The 17,345-nt window shown below is 35.1% G+C and overlaps 1 protein-coding gene across 4 annotated transcripts in view; it reads left to right on the top strand.

Annotated features, from left to right (window-relative positions):
* The window catches only part of GOLGB1 (golgin B1), a 99,696-nt gene that overhangs the window by 37,142 nt on the left and 45,209 nt on the right, over positions 1–17,345 (top strand). For 2 of the 4 annotated variants that reach the window (XM_036093703.2, XM_078066535.1), the window contains exons 6-10: positions 1,169–1,294; positions 3,513–3,635; positions 4,720–4,833; positions 6,481–6,883; positions 8,728–8,837. In XM_036093703.2, coding sequence (XP_035949596.1) covers positions 1,169–1,294; positions 3,513–3,635; positions 4,720–4,833; positions 6,481–6,883; positions 8,728–8,837 — 876 coding nt within the window. The remainder of the gene's footprint in view (positions 1–1,168; positions 1,295–3,512; positions 3,636–4,719; positions 4,834–6,480; positions 6,884–8,727; positions 8,838–17,345) is intronic. The other 2 variants (XM_078066530.1, XM_036093704.2) reach the window with 2 other exon arrangements.

The following is a 17,345-nucleotide window of genomic DNA, read 5'->3' as shown; positions in this document are numbered from 1 at the left end:
ATATTTAAAAGCTTTCCAATAACTGAACTGAGGGCTGAAATATCATTTTTTAATGATCTACATAAGTATCAACTGTGACTCATGCTATCTGCATAAAGTATTCAGATAAATACATTACAGTGTTACATGAGTGTGTAGGAAAAAATCATTCAAACTGAATGAATCCACTGACACTGACTAGGTAGGCAATGTGTTTATTGTAATACTAGGAACAGCATGCATTCTTGTTACTTGTATAACAATTTAAGAGTATTTGACATTATACAATAAAGTGAAATATAGTAGTATTTAATGGGAAAATAATTTATAGTTCAATTAATTACAATTAAATAATATTAATAATTAAAATCCTCATTTGCATTAGGCATATTTCAAGCCCTCTGGAGCCACATGTGGCTAGTTGATAATGAATTATACAGCATGTGTATAGACCTTTTTCTTCTGTTTCTGTTACCTCTATTCTGCATAATTTTTATTTCACTCCTATAAGTTTCTTCTTATTTCTGGTCCATGTCTTAGAAGACAGTCCTGATGAGGCAGTTTTGAAAATTCAGAGGAACTAAGTTGTTGTAGCCTTTTAGTCCTTCTTACTGTGGACCCCTTGCATTTACCCAATATTGGAGAATGGGGAACCCCTGCCAATTTAAGCTGCTGTTCTAAGATTGGCCAGCCGTGCTTTCCAGTAAGAACTTGTTGGCTCTTTGGGGGTTTTCCTGTTCTCAAGGCCATTAATGTTGCTCTGTTGCTGCCTGCTTCCTCTTGCATAGACTCTAATACCATGCAGGTCTTGTGCCTTTTGGTGGTTTGCTCTACCTGCTTGTATTTGGGGTTTTGGGGACTACCTTCCTAATTTTTTTTTTTTTACCTTCCTAATTTTATTATAAATATTGTCCATGGGTTTTTGGTTTTACTATTTAGTTGTATTGTCTGTTTCTATGTGAGGATTCAGAGAAGTTGAAAAAGTGCTGCTATTGCTTCTGTCTTCCTCTGACAAATAATTCTGATAATTACTTTTTAAAAACCTCAGCACATGCAGTTCCCTTTTGTGTTAAGTGCAAATTAGAAGGATATTGGTAGGTATTTTGGGCAGTTGAGAAAGGGAGGTCAAAGAATTAGGAGTGCTAATTCTTTTGTTTAAATAAATATTTTTTCCCTTCTATGTCTTCAGTTTGATAAGAGTTCAACAGAGATGGAAGAATTTTTAACAATGAAGCAACAGCTCCAAGAGAAGGAGGAACTCATTAGCACTCTGAAAGCCCAGCTCAGCCAGACGCAGGCAGAGCAAGCTGCTCAGGTAGGTTGGAAGGTACCTCATAAGCATTAGAATAAAGAATCATGAAAGTCTAACGGTGACAAGCCAATTCAGACAGTCACTTTCTAAAACCTTAGTATATAAAAGTATAGTAGCTAGAATGTTATAGTAGGAATTAGGAGGGTGTAGTAGAAGAAGAAATTAGAAGTGTTATTTACCTTGATGAATTTGCCATAGCCTATTTTATGGCTGTTTCTTAGTTCTACAAGCCTGAAATTTGGTTTTAATAGCACACAGAAATTCAGTCTCTTAGGAATGGACTCACGTTGTTTGAAAGAGACTGGTAGATAAACCAAAAGAAATACAAATGATTAGGTCCATTCTTTCCCTATAGTAAAACCTTAATAGGAAGTTAAATTATAATCAGAAGATTACTTGTGAGCATATAATGAGAAAGTGGTGTAGGTTACGTGATTCAATGTTAAATGGCACTAGTATGTAATATTCCTCATATTTATTTCTGATACCAGGATCAGGCTGTTTGGACTGGCATTCTCAACTCCTTCTGTCTGGCTATTTTTCTAAATTTCCAGTTTGACTGCCCACCTCTCTATTTTTCCTTTGAGAATGCTTTTGACTTGTGAAACTTTTTTTCCCCTGAAGCATCTTTGCATGATAGCTATTCTTTTCCATTGAATGTTTCATTTTTTGATAACTTACGGTATTAATGATGTTTCCTGTCCACGGATGGCCTGCTGCTGTGTATACAGTTAAAATTGTATATCTTGAAATCCTTACTTTTACCTATTAGCTTTTATTGTGTTCTTTTTATGTATAAGCACTATCTACAATGTATGATGGAGAAATGCAAAATGTGATTTTTACCGAGTGGCTTAAAACATGGAAAGCCAATATAAATATATTAACAGATCCATCATAATGCAAGCCATTCAGAATAAGTGAATAGTAAGCATCAGCACAAATGGAAAGTATTTTGAGAGGTGAAGGAGGTTACCATGAGTGTGACATCCAAGGAAGGTATATAGAAAAAATTAGGATTTAGGCAAAACTGTGATGGATAGATAGATAATAATCTCAACAAGATAGTTGAAAGTATTCCATTTGTGGGAAATGGTCTCAGCAAGATCACAGAGAGAAAAAAGAATATGGTACGTTTATAGGAAAGGATCTGTAGATGCATTTGGCTAATGAAGGACGCCAGTGCCTGTACACTTGCAACACAGGAGTCCAAATTCATAGTGACGTCAGAATTCAGATAATCAAAAAAATTATGTAGATTTTTTTCCTATGTAGGAGAGCCGAGGTCAATTCAGGGTGTCACAAATTGAGAAATTAGCAATAGTTGAAGGACCAATACAAAATGGGCAAGCTAAGACCAGGTCAGCATGCTCAACTACAGATCTTAAGGAAATAAATCAGCAGGCATTCATCTACAGACACATACATCCTCAAAACAAAACTAAAACACTGATACTAAACAGCTCACGGTCAAATTTTTCCATTTTATTCTGTTAAGAGCCAGTTACAAGTGAGGGTGATCTAGAAACCTGCAAGTAATGATGACTGAAAATAGCTGGGGGAGGTGGTGTGGGTTTGGAAATACACCAAGTTCTTTGGTAGAAGCAGTTCTTTGAAGATAAGACTAGCCAATATCCCTCATGAATATGGATGCAGAAATTCTCAGTAAAATACTAGCAAAACGAATCCAGCAATACATTAAAAAAAAAATCACTCACCACAATCAAGTGGGATTTATTCCAGTTGTAGAGAATTTTGAATAAAAGATCTGTTAGTTTGAAGTTTGACTTACAGGGTATGATAATTTCACTGAAAGTTTTAGACCATGAGTGTGCTATTTATGTGCCTAAGATTTAAGAGAAATCTAATTTCACTTTGTAGTTTTAATATTCTAATCTCTGCAGAACTTTTGAAAGATATACCTCGCATCCAAGTATATACCTCTTGTATATTTAAACATTTCTAATAACCATGCAAATATAGTTTTTCATCAAAATTTATATTTGGGCTGATTTCTGAGTTTGATAATAGGATTTCTCTTATATTTGGAAATTCCTGTCAGGCCTCTCTTCCAACATTCTCATCCTTGACATTAAAAATTTAATTAAATTCTATTGTCTATCAGTTCTCAGTGTCCGTCTTTGGAGAATAGTGTGTGAGTTTTGTTCGTGCAATATTCGGGGAGTGTAACGTGTATAGTTTCTTTGGTGTGTGTCTTTAGTTGAGTTCCATGCAGCAGGTGGTCCGAGAGAAAGATGCCCGCTTTGAAACACAAGTTCGTCTTCATGAAGATGAGCTTCTTCAGTTAGTAACCCAGGCAGATGTGGAAACAGAGATGCAACAGGTGTGTTGCTAAAACTTAGTAGAATGACTGTCATTTGGTTAACATTTAATTAAATGATCACAGCCACTTTTTTACCTTTACATACTGCTTTCCACTTGGTCTTAGTGTGCTCCTTAATTGGCTTCTTTTTGATGATCTTGTCTTCTGTTGCATATTAATTATTTATTTTTTCTTGTCCTTACCTTGCCTTTTATTCCTCTAACCAGGTTGTTGGTACTGAAAAGCTGAATTTAATTGGCAAATGTATTTGGTAGTCAGAAATTGGTTTCTCTTCAGTTTGCCAATTGTAGCTTCATTAAAGACCTGAGCCAAAGCTTCAAATCAATGAAGCCAGTTTTAAACTTTGAAAAAATTAAAGATGAAAAGGAGTGATTTTGAAACCATAAAGTCTTTTACTAAATTGATTATTCTTAAAAAAAAAAATAATTGAGTATATTTTGGAAATTGGCTTCATTGTTTTTATCATCTACTAACTGAAAGGTATTTGTTTTTATTTAGTGTGTACTTCAGTGTGGTAACCAAAAGTGCTCCAGTGGTATTTCATGGTTGATCTATTTAATTGTTTTTGGGTGAAAACTTCTTCCAAGTCCTAAGTAATCCTTCAGAATATACTTTTTGAAGTAGAATATTAATGTATACACGTATTATTGATTTATTTATCCAACAAATGTTTATTGAGTGCATGTCCAGTGCATGAAGCTAGAAGAGAAATGGTTCTTGCCTGCAGAGAATGTTCTTTTTGGTGAGTGAGATATACATGTACTTATGTTACTTAGGTGTAGGACATTGACTCTATAATTTTAAAAGCGGATGTATCATTTTCTCGATTATTGAAAAGACTCCCTAATTCAGGGGCTTGCTTGTGTCTCAGTTTAGCTGTTGTCAGTGTACTGGAGAAGGCATTTTTGGAGATTCTTTTTTGCTGCTGGTTGGGGAGCATGGCATGCTGGTGTCCCACTCTTTAATCTGCCATCCTCAACATTCAAAAACCTTAAGTACACAAATCTACATGATCTTTTGAAAGGTAAACAGATAATGGTGCTCATTAGTTTAGCACATTGTATCTAAAACATTTCCTTCTCAGAAATTGAGGGTGCTGCAGAGGAAGCTTGAAGAGCATGAAGAAGCCTTATTGGGCCGTGCTCAGGTCGTGGGCTTGCTGCAACAGGAGCTGACAACCGCCGAACAGAAAAACCAGGTACTGCCTTGTGCGCTTTACTGCCTGCCTTGGGAGTGGAGTATTCATTTCCACTTTATTTTTATTTATTTATTTATTTATTTATTTATTTATTTATTTATTTATTTATTTAGGGGTGGGGCATGGGAAGGGGCAGAGGGAGAGAGAGAATCTTAAGCAGGCTCCACATCTAGGGCAGAGTTCGACACGGGGCCCCATCTCACAGCCCTGAGATCATGATCTGAGCCGAAACCTAAGAGTCTGACTGAGCCACCCAGGTGTCCCCATTTCCACTTTAGTTTCCAGGCAGCATGTATAAAATCATTAGGTCTTCTGAGAATTGATGCCATTTATTCATTCTTTCAACAAATACCCTGTGCTTAAGTGGTGGTGATAACAATGATGAGCAAAACGGATAACGTTCCTTCTCTGATGAAGCTTGCATTTCATATCTTTCATTGTGGCTGTTTTTCTTTGTGCTTTTAGGTCTAGGACCCTAGTTTCTCTAGAATGTCATACTGTCCTCTAGTGAGTTTCCTTTGCTATCTCAAATGGTTCTTGTGCTTTAGGTACTATCCATTGTTTTGGTTGATTCTCTATTCTCTCTCGGCTTGAAGTAATTCACCATGCAATATTCCCCGAATCTAAAGTGATCAGACACTGATGTTCCAAAATCTTAAGGTCAAGTATCTCCTCCCAGGCTGTAACCCATCCTGTTATTCCCTTTCTCAGACTGTCCTGACCTTCATTCTCATTGAGATCCCTCAATCCTTTCACTTTGTTCCTCTGGTATGTTAGTTCCTTCTTGGGCTTTCTCCTTTCCCCGTGTGCTATTGCCCCATGTTTGACCATTTGGACTATTCTTTTATCAGCCCTTGGATTCCCCGTGTCCTTATCTTACCACATCCAAGGAGCCAAGTACTAATGTGGAATCAGTGCTACAGTCCACATTCTCTGCTTGTTCATCTGGGTGCTGCATGCTGCTGGAGGAAGTCCGTCATCTCCTTCTAAATTTTCAACTCTCCTTGGGGAGGACTTTCTTGCATAGAAGCATTTTCCCGTATCTTCCATCCTAATAAAACCTATATCCTGATCCCAAGCCCCCTCTCTCACTGTCATCACATAGTTGGGTTCAAATCTCAGTTGTGCCTCTTACTAGATAGTTACTATATAAATAGTTACAGCTATGTGACTTTTGGCGAATTTCCCTTCTTCTCTGCTCCTGTTAATACCTTTTAAGTATCTCTCTCATGGCCTCTACCGTTTTTGTATTATAATTATCTGGTTAAATGTGACTGTCCCACTGAACTCTGAGTTCCATGAGGGCAGGGACTCCATTCATTCATTCAGTATGTAGTGAGCACCAGGTACTCAATATGACATGTACTGTGCTAGGTGCTGGAGAACAATGATGATAAAACAAAGTCCCTTCCCTTATTGAACTTATTTTGTAATGGGAGAGACAGAAAGTAAGAGATAATGGCACAAGTAAATGTGTATGAGTATAAATTGTTAGAAGTATCAAGAAGCGAAAACAGGGTCTTATGAAATTGTAGGTTAGGTCCTGAGTGTCTAGCCCCATGCTTCATCTAGAAGAGGCATTTCACTATGCGTATTGAAATGAAAGAATGAATTTATGGCTTATGAGGCTTTGCCTTTTTTTCTTAGATGCTCTCTCAGCAGTTACAGCAGATGGAAGCTGAGCATCATACTTTAAGGAACACTGTGGAAACAGAAAGACAAGAGTCCAAGATTCTGATGGAAAAGATGCAACTTGAGGTGGCAGAGAGAAAATTATCCTTCCATAACCTGCAGGAAGAAATGCATCATCTTCTGGAACAGCTTGAGCAAGCAGGTCAAGCTCAGGCTGAACTACAGTCCCGGTACAGTGCTTTGGAACAGAAGCACAAAGCAGAAATGGAAGAGAAGATCTCTCACATTTTGAGTCTTCAAAAGACTGAGCAAGAACTACACTCTGCCTGTGATGCTCTAAAGGAGGAAAATTCAAAGCTTATCCAAGATAAGAGTGAACAGGCAGTTCATTCAGCCCAGGCCATTCAGCAACTGAAAGGTCAGTATTTGATTGCCTTTCAAGTCCTGTTGTCTAGCACCTGAGTAGCTCCTATTTCCAAATTTCTGGGATCTGTTAATGACATGATTTGCTCAAATCAATTGAATCAGTAGAAGAATTAAGAATTCATCTCTTCTGAATTCGTTGTCATTTCTCCTGTCTCTGGCTGAAGTTATAAACTGGCTTAATATTATAATTATCATCACGGTAATAAAAACTATTGATAGTGATGTGTCATATATTAAAAAGAATGCTCTGTGAAACATGACTTCCGTCTGAAGGGTTCAGTGACTGAAATGAATAGGATTTGAATTAATTTTTGGAAAACTCAGGCTAATTTGCAGTGACATGGATGGAACTAGAGAGTATTCTGCTAAGCAAAATAAGTCAATCAGAGAAAGACAAGTATCATATGATCTCACTGATATGAGGAATTCTTAATCTCAGGAAACAAATAGGGTTGCTGGAATGGTGCAGGGTGGGAGGGATGGGGTGGCTGGGTGATGGACATTGGGGAGGGTATGTGCTATGGTGAGCGCTGTGAATTGTGTAACACTGATGAATCACAGACCTCTGAAACAAATAATACATTATATGTTTAAAAAAAAAAAGAAAAAAAGAAGATAGTAGGAAGGGAAAAATGAAGGGGGGAAATCGGAGGGGGAGACGAACCATGAGAGACTATGGACTCTGAGAAACAAACTGAGGGTTTTAGAGGGGAGGGGGTGGGGGGATGGGTTAGCCTGGTGTTGGGTATTAAAGAGGGCACGTATTGCATGGAGCACTGGGTGTTATACGCAAACAAAGAATCATGGAACACTACATCAAAAACTAATGATGTATGGTGACTAACATAATAAAACAAAATTAATTTAAAAAAATATAAAAATGGAAAACTCAGGCTAGATCTCGGTGCATAGGTAGGGAGACTGAATTGCATGGCGTCATCCTTACTTCTAAAGATGGATCTGAATACTTTTCTTATAGGTGATAAGCTCTTTCTAAGGAAAACTTTTATCCTGTAAGAAGGTTTAGTGAAAACTTATTTTTTAAAAAAGTGTTATTATTAAAGTAATACAGGGGCACCTGGGTTGCTCAATTGGTTAAGCATCTAATTCTTGGTTTCGACTCAGGTTCTGATCTCATGGGTTGTGGGATCGAGTCCCACATTGGGCTCCATGCTTAGTGTGGAAACCGCTTGGGATTTTCTCTCTTCTTTCCCTCTGCCCCTCCCCCACCAGAGTGCACACACTTTCTCTCTTGCGCTCTCTCTCTCTCTCTCAAATAAATAAATAAATCTTAAAAAATAAAGTAATACACGCCTCTAATTTAATTTAATTCTAATAGAATATTTAAAGGAAAGATTTTAGAAAGACTTAAGTTTAAGATCTCTACAGAGGAACTGAACATTAACCAGAAAGCCTCCAGGGGTATTACATGGAAACAGTGTGTTACATGAGCACACTCTCCTCTTAACTGGACTATGTACATGTTTAGAGTTGTGCTATCTTATCTCAGTGGGATTCATAATGCTTCAGTGAAGAGTGAAGAAAATAAAATTTAAAAATACTAAAGGCATTTTCAAGGGGGAAAGGAAAAATGACTTTGTGAAAAATTCTAAGCCCATTTTATTTTACCTTTTAAGGAAGTGGTTTACTGAGATGCCCTTTGGTCCTTCAGAGCATTTAAACAGTTACAAACATGTTGTCACTGGTATCATAGTTTTAATTAAGATAACTGACCTAGAGTGAATAGCATGTGGTGTATCTCTAGAAGGTAATAGCTTACCAAGTTTCAGACTTGCAGCAGAGATCATTTCTCTTTACTTACTTTCTTTTCCTTAGATCAACTCCAGCAAAAATCCAAAGAAATTAGCCAATTTCTAAGCAGACCAACCTTGCAAAAACATGAAACAGCATCTCAGACTTCTCTCCCAGATACTGAGGATACACAGGTAATTAAGTGTATACTTCTAATGAATATGGTGTTTGTCTTTGCTGTATCATACTTGGGTGCTCTAATGGTCCAGAAAGTAATATAAGCTGTTTTTTATCCAGAAAATAATATAAGTCTTTTCTGCCTGATAAGATGCTTTTTTGGAGTTGATTCCATTTGAAAGGAATGATGAAAAACATTAATTTAGTGTCTCAACAATGATTAATGAGAAAATAATAGATAACAAACACCATGATCTCAGGAACCTTTCTGATTCTAAGGTCTTAAAATTCTGTATTGAAAATAAATCATTGTTTTTGATTTTGTAATCAGTTTTCTCAGCTGAGAAGTCAATTTTGTTTTTGGTAGACTGAAATTTGATCAGCTTTAATGCACATAATTCAGTGTAACCAGACTTAAAAGTCTATTCTAGAAATCATAATCCTCCCATTAATTAATTAACAGTAAAAACTTTAATTACCAATTAGCTGTTGTTTGGCCAGTATATTCTCTTTGCCTTCTCTAAAAATCTCTATGGGAACCTATATTATAATCACCAGAAGGCTGCTTATAGAGCATGATTATCAGAACAAGGAGAGTTAGTTTGATGATCTTAATTGGCTAGTGTCAAGCTGTGATAACTGGATTTATTCATCTCCATTATAAGATTATACCCTTCCAAACTGACAGACATTATGACCAGCAGAGTTCCATGGTCCCTGGGTAGTACTGTGCACTGATAAAAATTTTTGCTTCCTGGTTTCTAGAATGTAGGCTTTCTAATCTCTTCTGTTCTCAAAATCACAACTTTTTTCTCCAATGTTTAAGAACATTTTTCAGTAATTGCAAAAAAGTTGAAAGAATTTGTTACTGAACACCTATATACCCACCATCTAGATTCTGTCAACATTTTACTATATTTGCTTTATCAAATATCCATTTATCCATCCACCAATTCATCTTAATTTTTTATGTGTTTCACAGCAAGTTGTAGACATGAGTACCTTTTTCATCATGCATATCATTGACTAAATTTTAATATTTATTAATAGTTCTTTTTCTTTGTAGTAATAAGTTTTACAGAACATGAAATGTATAAATATTAAGTGTACCAGTCATTGAGTTTTGTCAAATGCATACACCTGTGTTACTCAAATCCCTGTCAAGATATATCACTATCACCCTACAAAGTATCCTCATATCCTTTCACAGCCAATCACATCCCAACCTTCTAGGGCTGACCAGTGTTCTGTTTTTTTCACCATAGATTAATTTTGCCTGTTTTACAACATCATGTAAATGTAATCATGAAATATATATGCTTTTTTGTGTAAAGCTTCTTACACTCAGCATGTTTTGAGTTTCATCCAGATTGTTTCATATATCATAATATACTCTTCTATATTGCTGAGAAGTACTCCATTTTGTGAATATACTGCATTTTCCTTTTGCATTATTGTGCTGTAATTTCCTGTTGATGAATACCTGGGCTTTTTCATGTTTTGGCCATTATGAATTAAGCTGCTATAAACATACTTGTACAAGTATTTGTGTGGACATATGTTTTCATTTGTTTTCAGTAAATACTAGTTGAGGAATTGCTGGGCCATAGAATATGTATTTAGCCTTATAAGAAACGGCCAGATCATTTCCCAAAGTCATATTATTTTATATTCCCACCTAAGATATATGAGAATTATAATTGTTCCACATCTTCTCCAAGATTTGATATTGTCAGTTTAAAAAATTTTAGCCATTGTATCTCATAGTTTTAATTTTCATTTCCCTGATGACAAATGATGTTAGACATTTTTTCTTGAGATTCTTGGCCATTTGTATATATCTTCTTTTGATGGAGTGTCTTTTCAAGTCATTCCTCCACTTAAAAAATCAAGTTCTTTGTCTTTTTATTACCAAGTAGTAGGGATTCTTCATATATTCTGAATGCCAATTTATTTTCAGATCTTTTTGGTGACTGTTTTCTCCCATACTATAGCTTCCCTCCTATTCATGTTCTTCATGATGTCTTTTAATTAGCAGACATTTTATAATTTTGATGAAATCTATCATTTATCACTTTTTTTATGGATATCATTTTCTGTCTCCTAACTATGAAACCTTTGCTTAATGCCAAGTCATGAAGAATTTTCTCTTATGTTCTTCCACAAGCTTTATGGTTTTAACTTTCCCAGTTAAGTCTCTGAACCTCACATAAATTTTTGTGTGTGGTGTAAGGTAAGGGTCAAGGTTTATTTGGATTGTTGACAGTTTTTGGCTATTATAAATAAAGCTTCTGTGAATATTCTTTTACAAAAATTTTTGTAGTAGAGACCTATGCTCTCTTTACTCTCAGTAAATATCTCGCAGTGGAATGCCCGGGTCATGTAGGTATTTGGGAGGTTTTAAGATACTGCCAGACTGTTTGCAAAGTGGTTTGTACCATTTTCCATTCCCACCATCAGTGTATGAGAGTTCCAGGGGTAAGCCTCGCTTGGTAATGATATATTATCCTTCTATTTTGTTGAATTACATTTGTTAAAATTTTGTTTTAAAGCTTTGCGTCGTGTGCATGAGGAATGTTTGTCCGTTGTGTTTTTTGTAATTTCTTTATCTGGTTTTGCAGTATGAGTAATGCTGGCCTTTTAGAATGAATTGGGAAGTATTCCTTCCTCTTCAGTTTTTTGGGGGAAGATTTTGTGTAGACTGGGTATTATATTTTCCTTAAATGCTTTGTGGAAATACACCAATGAAGCCATCTAGTCCTGGAGTTACCTTTGTGGGTGCATTTTTCTCTACTAATTCCATTTGTAGTTATATGGCTATTCAGGTTATCTGTTTCTTTTTTACTGAACTTTGGGGTTTTATATCTTTTAGGGAATTTGTCCATTTCATCTAAAGTGTCAAATTTATAGGACTAAAGCTGTTCACAATAGTCCCTAATTATCCCTTTTGATATCTGTAGAACTATAGTGATGTCAGCTCTTTTATTCCTGATATTTGTAATTTGTGTTTTCTTTTTTATACAGGTTAGACTGCTCAAAGGTTTACTAACTTTACTGATCTCAGAAAATCAGCTTTTGTTTCATTGATTCTCTTTTGTTTTCTGTTTTCTATTTTATTGATATCTACTTAATCTTTATTATGTCCTTTCTTTTGTTTACTTTGGATTTGATTTCCTCTTTTCTTAGCTTCTTAAGGTAGAGGCTGAGGCCACTGGTTTGAGAACTTTTGTACTTCTAACATAGGTGTTTTGTACTATAAATTTCTCCCTACAATCTGCTTTAGCATATCCCACAAATTCTGTTGTGTTTTCATTTTCACTTAGTTCAAAATACTAATTTCCTATTTGATTTCTTCTCTGCCTCGGGTTATTTAGTTTCCAGATATTTGGGGATGATGTGCTCAGAGCTCTTTCTATTTCTGATTTTTATTTTAATTCTATTATGGTCAGAACATACTTTGTATAACTTGAATCTTTTAGAATTGATTTAGACTTTTATGGCCCAGAATATTGTCTATTTTGTCAAATGTTCCATGTGTACTTGAAAATAATGTATAGTTTGCTGTTATTGACTGGAGTGTTCTATAAATGTCTATCATGTAAGGTTGGTTGATAGTATTATTCAAGTATACTATATTCTTGTTGCTTTTCTGCTTGTTCTCTCAATTATTGACTGGAGTATTAAGATCTCAGATTATAGTTGTGGATTTATCTATTTCTCCTTGTTCTATCAGGTTTTACATCATGTATTTTCAAGCTGTGTTACTATGGGCTTAAACATTTAGGATTTTTAGGTCTTAATTAAGTGACCCATTTATCATTATGAAATGACCTTCTTTATCCCTGGTGACATTTGTGACATTCTTTGCTTTGAAATGTCCTTTTGTTTGATATTAATATAGCTACTGGACTTTTTTTTTTTAAAGATTTTATTTGTTTAATTGAGAGCGAGAGTGAGAGCTAGAGAGCGCACAAGCAGGGCAAGGGGCAAAGGGAGAAGCTGACTGAGCCAACCAGGCACCTGGCTTTTCTTTATACTGGTGTCAAAAGATATATCTTTTTTTCATTTTGTTACTTTTAACCTATTTGTATCTTTGTATTTAAAGTGCATTGCTTGTATGCAGCACAGAATTTGAGCCTCCTTCTTATCCAGTATGTCAGTCTCTGCCTTGTAAACTGGAGTGTTCAGACCCATTTACATGAATGTTACTGATATAATTTCAAAAGTCTCTCTCCTTGCTATTTGTTTTCTATTTTACCAATTGTTTTCTTATCTTTTTTTTTTTTTTTTTTACTTTCTCTTCCTTTAAAAAACTAGGTTGAGTACTTTTTATGGTTTTGTTTTTCTCTTCTTACAGGTTATTAGCTATAATTCTTTGTTTTGTTATTCTAGTGGCCACATTATGGATTATAGTCTCTATCTTTATCATAGTTTACCTTCACATAGTATTATGCTGCTTCCTGTATAGAATAAGAACTTTATACTCACATACTTGCATTTCTTCACTTCTGGGATTTATGTTATTATTGTTTTACTCACATATATATTATAAACAAAAAATGCAAAAATATAACATATATAAACAAATTGTTATGTAAATGGTTATTTATTCAATTATTTTTTAAAGACAGTTGAATAATAAAATATTTAACTATCACTGCAGTTACCATTTCTGGTACTTTTTATTCTTTAGGGTAGATCAGGGATTGGCAGTCTGTTTCTGAAAAGGGTCAAATAGTGAATATTTTAGGCTTGTGAGCCATATGGTCTTTTTTGCAGCTCTTCAGCTGCCATTATAAAGCAAGAGCAGACATAGAACAAAGGCAAACAAATGGTTGTGACTGACTTCCAGTAAAACTTTATTTCCAAAAATAGGTAGAAGGCCTCAAAGTTGGTGAACTCTCGTGTAGTTTCATATTCCCATCTGGTATTGTTTTCTCTCTGCCTGAAGGACTTCCTTTAACTTGCCTGTGTGTGTGTGTGCATGTGTGTACATGTGCATGATTGTGCAGGTCCACTGGTGATTTCTTAAAGCTCTTATATGTCTGAAGACATCTTTATCTCTCCATTGTTGTTGAAAGATATTTTTGCTAACTACAGAATTCTACATTGATAGTTTTTTTTTCTTTCAGTGCTTCAAGGCTGTTACCCTGCAGTCTTTTTTCTTGCATTTTTTTTTTTTTGACAAGAAATTTGCTATTATCCTTGCCTTTTTTTTTTTTCCTGGCTGCTTTTAGGGTTTTATAACTGGTTTTGAATACTTGGATTAGGCTGTACCTTAGTGTAGTTTTCTTCATGTTTCTTGTGCTTGGAGTTCATGAAGCCTTTTGAATCTTTGTGTTTATAGTTTTCATCAGTTTGGAAAATTTTCCACCATTAACTAGTCAAATAATGTTTTCTGATTCTCTCCCCTCCTTTGGGGAATCCATTCACACCTATATTAGATTACTTGAAGTTTTTCTAGAACCCACTGATGCTCTTTTAATGGTTTTGGATTTTTTTTCTTTTATTTTAGTTCATGTCTTCAAGTTCACTAATCTTTTCTTCCTTAATGTCCAATTTGTTGTTAATTCCATCTCATGTTTTATTTATCTGAAACATTGTAATTTTCTTTTCTAGAAGTTTGCTTGGGCTTTTAAAATATATATTCTATGGTTTTATTTGATCTTTTTGCATATACAGAATGCAGCTAAAACTTTTTTAATGCCCTTATTTATTTATTTATTTATTTATTTATTTATTTATTTATTTATTTATTTAAACTAGGCTCCATGGAGCCCAGTGCGGGGCTTGAATTCGCAACCCTCAGATCAAGACCAGAGCTGACATCAAGAGTCAGATGTTTAACTGACTGAGCCACCCAGGCGCCCCAGCCTTATCTTTTTTTTATTGGAAATATAGTTGACACACAGTGTTACATTAGTTTCAAGTGTACAACATAGTGATTCAACAGTTCTGTACATTATGCAATGCTCACCATACAATGCTATTATAGTACCATGGACTGTATTCCCTATGCTGTGCCTTTCATCCCTGTAACTTATTCATTCCATAACTGGGAAGCCAGTACCTCCCACTCCCCTTCACCCATTTTGTCCCCCCCACCCCTCTGGCAACTATCATTTTGTTCTCTGTATTTATGGGTCTGTTTCTGCTTTTTGTTTGTTTTTTAAATGCCACCTAGAAGTGAAATCATATGGTATTTATCTTTCCTTGTCTGTAAAGTCCTTATCTTTTACTTCTAACATCTATGTCAATCCTGGGTCAGTTTCAGTTGCTTATTCTCTTCATTGTGGCTTATATTTTCCTGCTTCTGTGCATTCCTAATAATATTTGATTGGTTGCCAGACACTATGGGTACTGGGTATATTTGTATTCACATAAATATTTTAATGGGATGCAGTTAAGTTACTTGAAAAAATTTGATCCTTTTGGGTCTTGCTTCTTTGATTTATTAGGCAGGTCTCCATTAGTACTCAGTCATTCCTTGCTACTGAGGCAAGACCTCACTGAATATTCTACTCGATACCTTGTGAAGTCTAAGTTTTCCACATTTGGCTGTGGGAGCAAGCACTCCTCCAGGCTCTGTGCAAGCACCAAGTATTGTTTTCTAATCTCTTCAGATAGTTTTGGATAGTTCTGATAGCGTTGGATGATTTCCTCACATTCATGTCCTGCTCTGTACCCCACCAAATACTTGTTGTGGACCCTCTGCAGATCTCCAGGGTTTTTTCTGTATGCAGCTCTCTCCTGTCTGGTGCTCTGTTCTGAACTTCACTTACCTTGATTTCCCTCCTCAACTCAAGGATTCCACTAGGCTCTGCTTAGGTTTTCCCTTCTTGGGTCACAGCCTGGAAATTGGCTTAATGCATTAAGCTTGGTCAGGTGTAGGCTCACCTCATTCTTTCCCACCTCTTAGGGTTCACTCTTCTTAGTTGCCTGATCCCTAGTATTTTGAAAATTATTGTTTCATTATTTTATCTTTTTTTTTTTTTTTTGTGGTTGTTTCAGCTGGAAGGATAAGTCTGTTCCATTTTACTCTATGTTTGGCAGAAACAAAAGTCCTCTATTGGATTTTTAGCTATATCTTTTTACAAAAATACTTTTAAGTGGTTGCTCTAGGAAGTATGATATACATCTTTAACTTTTCAGTCTTCTTAGAGTAATTACTTTACAACTTCACCTAAAATGTAGAGACCTTGTCATCATAAATCCTTTCCCTATTCTTTATGCTGTAGGTGCTGTATGTATTATATTAATGAAAGTTAGAAATCCCATAACACAATTTTAACATTTATATTTTAAACAGTCATATGTATTTGAAAGAAATTAAAAGGAAAATATTGACTTTTATACTTACCCATATGTTTACTATTTGTGATGCACTTTCCTATCTGATATCAGATTTCCATCTGATACCATTTTCCTTTGGCCTCTAGAATGTCCTGTGGTATCTTTGTAGTGCAGGTCTATTGGTAAAAAAATTCTCTTAGTTTTCTCTTATCTAAAAATGTCTTTATTTTGCTTTTATTCCTGAATGATATTTTGTACAGGATATATAATTCTGGATGGACAGAATTCAGGACTTTAAAGATTCTGTTTTACTATTTCCTGGCCTACATTTTTCTCCCAACAATTGGTGAAATTATTCAAATTATTGTTCCCCTCCATGTAAAGTATTGTTTTTTTTCTTGGATGATTTTAAAACTTTTCTCCTTATCTTTGTGAATACTTAGTTGTGGTTTTCTTTGTAATTTTCTCACCTAGATTTTGTTGAATTTCTTATATGTATAAACTTATGTTTGGGAAAATTTTTGTTATTATTTCTTCAAATAATTTTTTTCTCTCCATTATGTCCTTGCTCTCCTGTGGTACTCCAATTACAAATATATTGAACCTTTTATTTTCTCACAAGTTCCTGAGGCTCTGTTCACTTTTTCTTTTTTTTTTAAATTTCAGATTGGATAATTTCTGTTGATCTCTCTTCAGGTTCACCAAGACTTTCTTCTTTCATCTAGATTTTACTATTAAGCCTACCCATTGAGTATTTCATTTCAGGCATCCTGTTTTTTAGTTCTAGAATTTCTGGGTAGTTCATTATTTTGCAGTTTCTTTGTACTACTAAGATTTCCTATCTTTTCTTTCCTGTCTTATGAGCATATTTTCCTTTATGTCCTGAGCATACTTATAATAGCTTCTTTAAAATTCTTTTTTTCTACTTCTAAAATCTGCATCATTTTGTGCTTGGTGTTTGTTGATTATGTTTTCTCTTGAGAATAGGTGACATTTCCTTGTTTCTTTGTGTGATGAGTGATTTTGTATTGTAACCTGAATATTGTGAATGTTTTGCTCATAAGATTCTCTTCTTTCTAAAACTCTGAAGAGTTTTGATTACTTTTTAAAAGCCAGTTATTTAGATTCAAACCACAAACTCTGGCCTGTGATAGGCAGCATTCAAAACTCAGTTATTTTTGCCTTAGCTCTTCTGTTTTGAGTCAGCCCTGCAAATGCATAGTTCATTCTTC

This window comes from Halichoerus grypus, chromosome 1 (assembly GCF_964656455.1).
Source record: "Halichoerus grypus chromosome 1, mHalGry1.hap1.1, whole genome shotgun sequence".
In the NCBI taxonomy this organism is placed as follows: Eukaryota; Metazoa; Chordata; class Mammalia; order Carnivora; family Phocidae; genus Halichoerus; species Halichoerus grypus.
Note: the sequence above shows the minus strand (reverse complement) of the source record. Positions and strands in the feature narration are given on the sequence as shown.